This window comes from Spinacia oleracea, chromosome 2 (assembly GCF_020520425.1).
Source record: "Spinacia oleracea cultivar Varoflay chromosome 2, BTI_SOV_V1, whole genome shotgun sequence".
Classification (NCBI taxonomy): domain Eukaryota; kingdom Viridiplantae; phylum Streptophyta; class Magnoliopsida; order Caryophyllales; family Amaranthaceae; genus Spinacia; species Spinacia oleracea.
The window spans coordinates 45112786-45124204 of record NC_079488.1 but is presented as its reverse complement, the minus strand read 5'-3'; the positions used below and the strand labels follow the sequence as shown (position 1 = coordinate 45124204).

At 46.3% G+C, this 11419-nt stretch overlaps 2 protein-coding genes across 2 annotated transcripts; one reads left to right on the top strand and one right to left on the bottom strand.

The window, feature by feature from the left end:
* The first annotated feature begins 2788 nt into the window (after positions 1–2788).
* Positions 2789–5434, top strand: LOC110782064 (uncharacterized). The gene is made up of 4 exons (XM_056835886.1): positions 2789–3726; positions 3798–4076; positions 4167–4624; positions 4712–5434. The coding sequence occupies exons 1-4, from the start codon at positions 3165–3167 to the stop codon at positions 5432–5434; spliced, it is 2022 nt and encodes a 673-aa protein (XP_056691864.1). The 5' UTR covers positions 2789–3164.
* A 3832-nt stretch (positions 5435–9266) lies between these two features.
* Positions 9267–11330, bottom strand: LOC130467384 (uncharacterized). Its single transcript, XM_056835885.1, has 2 exons — positions 10621–11330; positions 9267–10533 (listed from the first exon to the last, which is right to left on the bottom strand). The coding sequence occupies exons 1-2, from the start codon at positions 11328–11330 to the stop codon at positions 9267–9269; spliced, it is 1977 nt and encodes a 658-aa protein (XP_056691863.1).
* Positions 11331–11419: the final 89 nt, after the last annotated feature.

Sequence of the window (11419 nt, the reverse complement as noted above, 5' to 3'; positions counted from 1 at the left end):
ATAAGATTCTTAACCTATATTATATGTCAAAGAATTTAGCTGAAACTAGATAAGCTAAAGTTACATGAATAGAATTCAATTGGGAATTATTCTGCAAAAGAATTTATCATGTATGATATAATATGAGGATCGCCAAAAACGTATCGTATGACTTTGGGCATGACGAACATATACCAATCTCTATTGATCTAAGTAAAGATCAACTAGATTGAGATCAAGAATACTTATGATACTTGAAAAGGTACATAGGAATAATTCTTGATTCAAGGAAACAAAGATATGCTAAATATTGATGCTACATGCATAAACACTGGCAAAGGATCAAGCAAGACCCTTTGGAGTTAACCATTGATAAGGACGAGCTATAGAGCATCGTGTTTTGAAAATGGCAACATGGGTTGGAGACCATGAGTTGTTGCGTGGGAAATTAAAATAATAATTTCTATGTTCCAAGATATAGTTGGAGAATCTTCCACATATCTATGAACTGCCTGGATAGGTAAATCCAAACAAAGCATCACTAGCAACCTATAAAGTTGAAGTAAAAGTAATTATTGCCTAAGAAGCAATAAAACAGGGTTGTTTAAAGTTCTTCACTGGACTTGGGTAGATCACCTATCTGCTGGCTTGATGGTTCTTCATTGAAAAATGCGTAGAACCACTCTTGAAGCAAGAAAAACGTCTGCTAACTTGATGGTTCTTCATTGAAAAATGAGTAAAACCACCATCGAAGTAAGAAAGACTAGATCACATAATAAACAAACTCGAAAAGATCTTATCATCATATCTCGAAGAACATTCGATGAAAAGGATATTAAGATTGGCAAAGCATGATAACTAAACCTATGCAACAAGTGAGAAGCAACACTCACGTTGTAGCACTGGAAATCAAGCATAGCTCTGAATTCCATGAAATGTTTTAAAGATGGGTTAGAGGCCCATGGTTGTAAAACATTGGGGTTGAACATTTATCATATATGAAATGAATTTTCATATTCCATTTAATCTTGGTTTAGTATTAAATGATGAGTCCCTTCAATTTGACGATATATTCAAGATAGACTGTCAGGACCAGTCCTGTGACTAAGAAATGTCTATCAAGTGAACTTGAATGTCAAAGGTTGAAAATGGTCCCTAGTCGGAGTTTTCTATAAAATTGGACGCATAGAAAACGTTAGACGATTAGAATGCAAGATGACTAGTAGTTCTGTTTCTTGAACTATGTGGACATGGCAATGCCATAATCATTTGCATAGATACTTACTTTGGGAAGACTAGTATCGGACAAGACCTATGAAACTTTACTGTAAGAGATGAAAATCTGTCATAAGTAAATTTCATTAAAATTATTAGACACTAAATCCTCAATACCTGAGTGATTTGAGATTACTTGTTTGAGAACTGGTTGCTTTGACGTTGACCAACCGTCGCACCGTAAAAGGAGGCTATAAAGGCAACGCTCAGGTAATCACCTATCAAACGAAGTCTAATCTCAAGATCGCAAGATTGGGATTGTCCTCCCATAAATCGGGATGAGATGCTTAAAAGTTGTACAAGGCCACTCGGAGAGCTAGAAACTGTGAAATGCATGGCCGTGCTCGGATGAATCATAGGCTATGATTATCTGTTTATTTGATCAGTTGAACTCTGAAACCGAGGAACACCTCTGGACATAATAAGGATGACAACTCTTACCTTATGTTCAAGAGCAAGCATCGAGCGACAAAGGAATTAGGAAATGCACACTTGTCCCTAAGGACAAGTGGGAGACTGAAGGAAATAATGCCCTTGGTCCAAGTATGCATTCTATGTTAAGTCTAATAAATGCGGTTCAGTATTAATTAACAAGTTAATAATTCAGTGAGATCAAGTGAGCTGAATGCCTAGCTAGAGGCCGCTTCAGTTCAAGTGGAATTAATGATATTAATCCACAGCTTACTGTTGACTGAACCCGTAGGGTCACACAAATAGTACGTAAACGGATCAAGTATTTAATGGCATTAAATACTCCATCTATGAATATTCGGAACCGACGGATCTTGGTTTCAGTGGGAGCTAAGATCGTCACAGGCAAGAAATGAATACTCCGGAAACGATGATATTGCCGAAAACGGAAATATGGATCGTATCGGAAATATAAATATTATCCAAGTCGTAGATGTTACCAGAAACGGAAACATGGTACGTGTTTATGCCAAAATTCGTATGGGGGCGACTTTCGGCTAGGGTCGACACTAACTAAGCAAAGAATCAACGACACAAATAAAGAGGCACGACACAGAGGAGTGTTGACGCGGAAAACCCAGGAACAAGGTAAAAAACCGCGGATAGCTATGAGGCTATCAATCCACTAAGTATTCTATATGATTGTTTATGCTTTTTCTTCTGAGAATCGATAACTAAAATCTCAAGTACAATAATGAATGATGAAACAGTTTATAACTTAAGAGTTTCGGTGCTTGAGTGAACGTGGCTTGCTTATCATTATCTTCGTCCTTTTATAGGGTATTCTCAACGGTCTAATCGGTTGAGAAAATCCCACAAAGATAGGAGTATCTTCATCACACGTCTCTTCAGCCTTCAACTGCTTCCGCGCTTCTCGCGTGAGTCTTGGACTCGTTCTTGCTAGCTTGACGGCGCTGCCTATCATGGGCTTTAGGTCAACTTATCAGCCCGTTTCTCGAGGACGCGTCTCAGTTGCTTGTACTTTGTCGCCTGTCCTTCGTCGGCTGTACCTCGTTGTATGAAGCTACGTCGGACGTATCTCCCTGGAGCTGTGTTTACCTGCGACACGATATGACCTGGCTGACACGACATGACCAAACGTTAGAACGGTTATGTCGTTAGTCCAAAAAGTGGGATAACAGTTTGCCCCCAATTGTGAATTTGCGGAGTCACACAAAGCAAAAGAAACAATTCAAATTAAAAAACCGTCTTCAACTGCCTAGTTCGTGGGATAAAACCGTTCAAAATTCTAGAGTAATAAATACCAATTCACGACATGCAATAAAGTTCTTCACACCAAGTTTTTCGAAAAATTTCTAGATCCGAAAGCAGGAGAGAGAAGAGGGAGAAAGCGAAGTCGATTTTCGCACTGAGTTTGTTCGATTTTCAGGTAAAATTTGCTTTCTTTTTCGATTTCCTTGTAGATTTTTGTAAGTGAGATGGGTAGATCTAAGTCGGTTGTAGCGAGAGGAAAGGGGGAGTCGGGTTCCACTCGGGTTAAGTCCCTTAACCCGATATATTCTACTGTGGTGGATCCGGCGGCTTTTGTTGAACTTGCTGGTTTGCCGCCGTCGGCGGAAGTGAAGATTCCCGGCTCGGATGAGGAAGCCTTTGACTGTCCAGAGGGGTATGTGGTTATGTATGAGTATCCGTTCACAATTGGCTTCAAATTTCCTTTCACTCCTCTAGTTAGGTCCTTTATCGAGGTTTTCCATTTGAGTCCGGGTCAGTTGATGCCCCAGATATGGCGGGTTTTCACGGTGGTGCATGGAGTTACTGCGAACTGGCGTACGCCGTTTGACCTGTCTGATTTGATGTACTCTTACGACCTAGCACTGCAGAAGTGTTGTAGGTATACCTTGGTTACGAAGAAGGGGAAGACGAACTTAGGTGTTGGTTTAGGTGTGAACGACAGGGGTTGGCAGAGTCGTTTTGTCTTTGTAGGCAAAGATTCTCTGGGAGATAAAGGGCGGTTTCTGGTCGAGGGATGGACGATGGAAGGTAAATGTGTCGTTTTATCTTTGTTTCTCGTCGTTTTACTGAACGTCGCCTTACTTGGTTTTGTTTTGCAGTTGTCAAGGGGTCGTCGTTGACTGAGTTGAACGCTGATTCTGAGGATAAGTATCGGAAGTTCTTGGGTTATTCTGTCGAGGATAGGTCTTTCAGTCGCGACGGAGAGTTTTTAGACGAGCAGGAGGTGGACCGGTCAGGCGACGTCGCCGAGGAGGAGGAGATAGGCGAGGGATCAGGTCAACTGACTCGTCGTCGGAAAAGGTTGGATTTGCTTGAGGAGGTAGTGGCAAACTCGTCGTCCGCCGAAGGTGAAGTAGGTGATATGGCTGACAACTCAGGTATTTGTCGTTTGTTTATTTCGGGGTTTGTATATATTTTTGTTTTTGTTTTGGATAATGTTTGACCTTTATTTTTTGTATTGGGTGTAGAGCATACTCTTTCGTCTCGGCCTGTGTCGAGGATGTCTCAGAGCGAGATTCAGGAGCGTGCAAGGAAGCGACTTAGGTCGTCCTCGACTTCTGGTGGACGGGGTATGACGGTTGTACCTCGGTTTTCTGCGATAGGTTCATCGGCCGAGACGCCTGTCGTCATAGGAGCCGAAGGCTTTCATCCGATTGCTTCGTCGTCGCCTCCACAGCCGTTCAAGGCGTCGTCCGCTGCTGTCGACGTTAGTAAAGTGTCTACTTCGTCGGCCAAGAAGCGACCTGTCGAGACGGATCCTGTCGAGGATACGGTTATCACTTTGCCCCCAAGCTTCTTGGGTGATGAAGAGGCGTCGGTTATATGGCCTTTCGCTGATCGCTTGATCTTGCCTACGACGTATCGACGATACCACGAGGTGGATCCTCTTCCTGTCGCGTCGGACGCCGCTGAGCTTAGTCTGCGGGTGAGTTTTATTTAGTTTTTTTTTCTTCTTTTTTGTTTGTGAAAGATGTATGTTGTGTAAATCTGTTTTGGCATTGGTTTTGCGCAGGCGTCGCAGGCTGCCTTGGCTGTACGTAGGCAGTGTTCGTTGCTGTGCGACGAGGTGACGAATGCAAGGCAGCTGACGGCGACGGCGAAGAAGGCGGCCGCATCGTGGGAAGCGAAGTGGAAAGCTGCTGAGAAGAAGGTTGTGGATCTTGCTGCGGTGATTAAGGCCAAGGGTGATCAATTGAAGGGTAAGGATAAGCAGTTAGCCGACGTGGCTAAAGATCTGGAGAAAGTGAAGGAGGAGTTGACCTCGACGACAGAGGAATTGGATGGATTGAGGAGCTTGTACGACGCCCTGCAGGAGGAGGCGAAGGACGTCGAGGCTCTTGCTATATGGAGGACGCGGGCGCAGATGATGTATTCCTGCCTGATTGGGGAGACTAGCCTTTGGCCGTGTCAAAAGGAGGTGGATGACTATCTGGCTAATGGCGGTACCATGGCTGACCTGTCGGTGCCCGTGGTGGATTCGGAGGAGTTGGCGAAGACGGCTGACACTGCTAGTACTGAGGCGACGGAGGTGGATGCGGCTTTGTTGGTGGTGAGTGCGCCTGTTCCGGACCAAGAGGGGGAGGTTTTAGCTGTTGGGTGCGAAGAGGAGGCCCTTGCCGTCGTTTCTCAAGACGAGACGGTGGACGTGGCGTCGGTGGAGGTGCCAGTCGTGCCCCCAGAGCAAGAGCCGGAGCAGGAAGTCGTGGTCTCTACTCAGGAAGAAGGGATGTATTAGTTTGTAGTTTTCGAATTTTCTGTTGGTTTTTGTGTTTTGTTGGTGAACTTCTTTACTCGTCGTCGATGGCGGCGACGAGGTGGTTTGGATGACTTGTGTTTTTATTCGTCGTCGGTAGTGGCGACGCTGTGTGTGGATAATGTTTAGTGTTTGAAATTTCGGAAGTCGTGGCCTTAGGGGTCGCGCGTCGTGTGTGTTAAGTTTGTTTTTCTTTATGGTTATCCCGTTGCGTTTTGATGTCTTAGTTTCGTGTAGCAGATGCTTTGCGAGTAATAAGTATTGAACCGACTGATGTGTAAAATCATACCTGCGTTGTTACTTCGTTGTCTCTTGCGGTCTCGCTCTGAGTCGTACGTTGTTGCTTGTGGGTGTCATTCGTCGTGCGTCTTGCATTCTGCAAAAGAAAACAGGGGTCGCTAGGAGGATTGGCCGTTGGGGATGCCAACGGCCCTCCGATGCCTAAGTCAGTAATGGTTTTTAAAATAAAACGATAAAGAAAAGTAAAGACGACGATGCGGCGACTGATAAAATTGGTTACGACGAGGTTTCAAAAATGGTAGAGTTTAAGATGTGTTGCGTTCCAACTTCGGGGGACCGACTTGCCATCTTTGGTAATAAGTCTGTATGCCCCCTTTCCGACGATTTTGTCGATCAAGTACGGTCCTTCCCAAGCTGGTGCTAACTTACCCGCGTTCAATTCTTTCGTGTTTTGAAATACTCTGCGCAGTACCCAATCTCCTTCTTTGAACATTTTCACTTTGACATTTTTGTTGAAGCACTTTGCCACGATTTGTTGCTGTGACGCCATCCTTATCAATGCTGCTTCCCTGAGATCTTCTGTGTTGTCGAGGTTTTCGCTGAGTTCTACGTCGTTTTGCTCTGGCGTCATGAGTCCATATCGTGCACTGGGCAGCGTCACTTCAGGGGGAAGTACCGCTTCGCACCCGTAAACGAGTGAGAAGGGAGTCTGTCCCGTCGCCGTCCTAGGCGTCCTCTTGTTGGCCCATAGGATGGATGGCAATTCTTCTGCCCATCGCCCCTTCTTGTCGTCCAACCGCTTTTTCAGCGACGCGATGATCGTTTTGTTGCTGGATTCCGCCTGTCCGTTTGCTTGGGGGTATCTGGGCGTCGACGTCTTTAGCTCGATGTTCCATGTTTTGCAGAAAGCTCTTGTCTTGTCGCTGATGAATTGTGATCCGTTGTCGCAGATGATTTCTGACGGTATTCCGAACCTGCATATTATGTTAGTCCATATGAACGAGCATACCTCTTTGTCCCTTACTTGTTGGAACGCACCTGCTTCTATCCACTTGGAAAAATAATCTGTTAGGGCTAACATGAAGACCTTTTGTCCTGGGGCGACGGGCAATTTGCCAACGATGTCCATCCCCCATTTCATGAAAGGCCACGGAGTTAGGGTTGGATGCAAGAATTCGGATGGTTTATGTGTCATACCTGCGTGTCGTTGGCACTTGTCGCATTTGGATACGTACCTCATGGCGTCCTTAAGCATTGTTGGCCAATAGTATCCATTTCTTTTGATTCTGGTTGATAAGCTTCGTCCTCCTTCGTGTCCTCCGCATTCTCCTTCGTGGTATTATTTCAATAGCGTTTCCCACTCGATCTCTTCGGCACATCGCATCAACATTCCGTTTGCTGATCGCTTAAATAGTACGTCCTGCAAAATAACATATCGTGAAGCTTTGAAAAGTATCTTTCTGGCGTCTAGCTTGTCGTCGGGTAGAGTTTCGTGCTTTAGGTAATCGAAGATGGGTTTGGTCCAACTGTCTGTGTTTAAGGTTGATAGGACGAGGCTGGCGTCTTGTGGTATGTCTTTTTCGACGGCGGGCGATAGTAGGTGCACTAGAGGTATGGTCGAGAATGGTGATTTTCTGAGTGCGGATCCTAGGTTGGCAAGGGCGTCGGCTTGCGTGTTTAGGTCTCTTGGGATTTGTTTGATGGAGAAGGGTTTGAATTTGGAAGTTAACTCTTTTGCTTTCTCGAGATACAAGGTCATTTTTAGGTCTTTAGCTTCGTAGTCGCCGTTAATCTGGTTGACGATTAGTTGTGAGTCACTGAAGATGTTGAGTCCGCTTGCCCCTAATTCCATAGCTAATGTCATTCCGGCGATTAGCGCCTCGTATTCTGCTTCGTTGTTAGTTGCCTTGAAGTCGCAGCAGATTGCCTGTGCTATCATGTCCCCTTGTAGTGACTTCAGTACGACGCCTAAACCTGCACCACGAAAGTTAGATGAGCCGTCGACGAAGAGTGTCCATATTTCTTCTATGTTGTTGATGAGTTTGACTTCGTCGTCTGCTATTCTCTCTAAGTCGGGGCTGAAGTCTGCCACAAAATCTGCTAGAGCCTGCGACTTTACAGCCGTCCTTGGTTGATACTTGATGTCGAACCTTCCTAGTGCCATTGTCCACTTCTCCATTCGACCTGTCAGTTCTGGCCTACGCATCACAGACTTGATTGGATAGTTAGTCATCACCACTATTTGGTGAGTTTCAAAATAATGCCTTAGTTTCTTAGCTGCAATAACGAGTGCTAAGACGAGTTTTTCGAGGGAGGAATACCTGGTCTCTGCTTCCAGTAGTGACTTACTGATGTAATAAATGGGTAGTTGTTGTGCTTCGTCTTCTCGAGCTAGGACCGCGCTTACTGCCGTCGAGCTAACGGCTAAATAGAGTTGTAAGACTTCTCCTTCTTTTGGCTTGGATAGGAGGGGCGGCGACATCATGTATTTTTTGAGGTTCTGCAGGGCTGCTTCGTGGTCGTCGGACCAGTTAAACCCCTTGTTTTTGCGTAGGACGTCGTAAAATAATCGGCACTTGTCCGACGACCGTGATATAAAACGGTTTAGTGCCGCCACTCTCCCTGTCAAGCGTTGTACCTCTTTTATGTTCCGCGGGGATTGAATGTTGATGATCGCGCGCACTTGGTCGGGGCTGGCCTCGATTCCTCGTTGGGTGACGATGTAACCTAAGAATTTTCCTGCGGACACTCCGAAAGAACATTTAGTCGGGTTAAGTTTCATACCGTACTTTTTTAGTATGTCGAAGGATTGTCGTAGGTGTTCCACGTGATCGTCAGCCTTCCTCGATTTCACCAGCATGTCGTCAATGTATACCTCCATTGTGTCTCCGAGTTGGTCTTTAAACATCTTGTTGACTAATCTTTGGTACGTCGCACCTGCATTTTTAAGACCAAAAGGCATGACTTTATAACAATAAATTCCTCTATCCGTTACAAAAGATGTTTTTTCCTGGTCGTCTGGGTGCATAAGGATTTGGTTGTATCCTGAGTAGGCGTCCATGAATGTGAGTAGCTCGTGTCCGGCTGTGGCGTCGACCAGGGCGTCGATGTGCGGCAGAGGGAATGGGTCCTTGGGGCAAGCTTTGTTGATATCTGTGAAGTCGATGCATACTCTCCATTTTCCGTTCTTTTTGCTGACGACGACGACGTTTGCTAACCAGTCTGGATATTTGACCTCTCTGATCTTCCCTGAATCTATCAGGTTTTGTACTTCTTCATCTATGATTTTATTCCTTTCGGGTGCGAACTTGCGTCGTTTCTGTTTTACCGGTTTGAAGCTGGGGTCGACGTTGAGCTTGTGGGTAATCACGTCTGGGCTAATTCCTGTCATGTCCTCGTGTGACCAAGCGAAACAGTCCGAGTTTTCTCTTAGAAATGACACTATCTGACTTTTGATGTTGTCAGGCAGTGAGGCTCCGATCCTTATGACTTGGTCTGGCTTTGTCTGGTCTAGTACTATCTCGTCGATTTGTTGGTCGTCGGGGTCGTCCGACGTCGACCCTGGCTGTAATTGCTAGATGGGTGACTTGGATGGTTTCAGTGCTGTCTCGTAACATTTCTTCGCATCCCTTTGCTGCCCTTTGATTTCCATGACCCCCCACTTGGTTGGAAATTTGATTGATTGGTGATATGTTGATGGCACTGCCTTCATTTTGTGGATCCATGGTCGTCCTAGGATGACGTTGTACGCTGATGGACAATCGACGACGTTGAACTTGGTCATCATGTTGACGCCTTCTGCGTATGTAGGCAGCGATATCTCTCCTACCGTCCGTAGTGCTTCTCCACTGAACCCTACCAGGACTGTTGATCTCCTTACTATGTTTTTCTCTTCTAATCCCATTTCTTGTAGTGCTTCCAAGAACAGTACGTTGGCTGAGCTTCCGTTGTCGACCAGTATCCTTTTGATCAATGCGTTTCCTATTGGGAGCGATATTACCAACCCGTCGTGGTGCTCCCGCTGTGTATCTACAGAATCTGAATCGTCGAAAGTAATAGCCATTGCGGTCAGGGACCTGTGTAGTGCGACCTCGTCTTCGGTTTGTCCCTCTTCTACGGTCTCAGATTCTCCCCTGTTAATTTTTTTAGCTGCAGAAGAGGTTAGTCCACAAATATCTGAACCACCGGAGATAACATTTACCACTTTATTGAACGGTGGTGGGTCTGGTCGCTCGCTGCTTGTCGCTGGGCCGGGCAGGGTGGTTTGCTCTTTGGAAAATGTTTCTTTTCCCTTGTCGCTCAACAGTTCCTTTAGATGCCCCCGTTTCAGGAGGTATGCGACTTCCTTTCGGAGGGAGATGCACTCCTCGGTTGTGTGTCCGTTGTCGCGGTGGAAGTCGCACCATTTGCTCATGTCCTTCATGGAGTCCGGTCTGTCGTTCTTCCGGGGCCATCTGACTGTTCCACCTACATTTTGAAGGGCGTTCACCACACCTCCAATGTCGACGTTGAAGCCGTAGTCGGAGATGTTGGGGTGTTCGACCCGCTCGTTCCTGTAAACATTGTTAGTATCATAATACTGATTGACACTTTGTACCTGGTTTTGCCGAACATACGGTTGGTGTCGCCAATTGTTGTTCCTTGGGGTGTACGATCTTCTGTCGCTGCTGCCCCCCGTCGATCGTTGAGATGCTGTTCGGATAACCTCGTCGTCTTCGATTCGCATCTGGGCGGTGGCCCTTGATCGCACCTCTTCGAAAGTTGCACAGGGGTATTTGGTTATTTCCCGGTATAGCTCCGAATTGGGGATGAGGCCTCTCTTGAACGCCTCAATAGCAGTCCTGACATCACAATTTTTTATACCAATTTTTTCACAATTAAAACGGTTAAAATAATCGCGTACCGACTCGGTTGGCCCTTGAACCAACCGATAGAGATCACTGGTTTGTTTTTCTAACTGGCGACTGCTGGCGAATTGTTGATAGAAGGCGTTGATGAGGTCGGACAGACAGGAGATGGATCTGGGAGGGACGTTCGTGAGCCATTCCAACGCTGCTCCATCAAGGGTGCCGCCGAATGATTTGCACATAACATGTTCCACTAGGTCGTGCGGAATCCCGATCTGCCACATGCGCTGCTTGTAGAAGTTGACGTGCCTATAGGGGTCGGATGTCCCGTCGTACAGGGTGGTCCAGGTTGGGAGCCGGAGTGTGTGCGGAACCGTCACTCTAGCGATCGCTTCGCAGAACGGCGACGCGGCATATCCGTCGGTCGGCTCGGTCTCCACTGGTGTAGGTGCCCCGGGGAACCTGGTCATCAACTTCATCAGGCGGGAATAGTGCTTTGTCATGCGTGCATCCATCTTGTTCAGGCGTTGGGTCACCGGATCGGGAGCTTCTTTGTCTTCTTCCTCACGGGTTTCCTCCTCATCGTCGGTCACGTCTTCAAAGTCATCGGGCATCTCGAACGTTAGCTTTTTTGGCTTCCCACCTTTGTAGCGGGACTGGTGCTTGTTGCTCTTTACAGATTCGAGCTCTTTCTGGAGGGTTTCAATGGATGCCCTCTCTTGGGCTAGTTCGGCTTGGGCTTTCTCGTAAGCCGCCTTCATCTCTGCGATCGTCATCTCTCCAGTAGTCATGGTGAGAGGGGTGCTTTTGTGTAAAACCTAGTTAATGTCCCCACAGACGGCGCCAAACTGTTTATGCCAAAATTCGTATGGGGGCGACT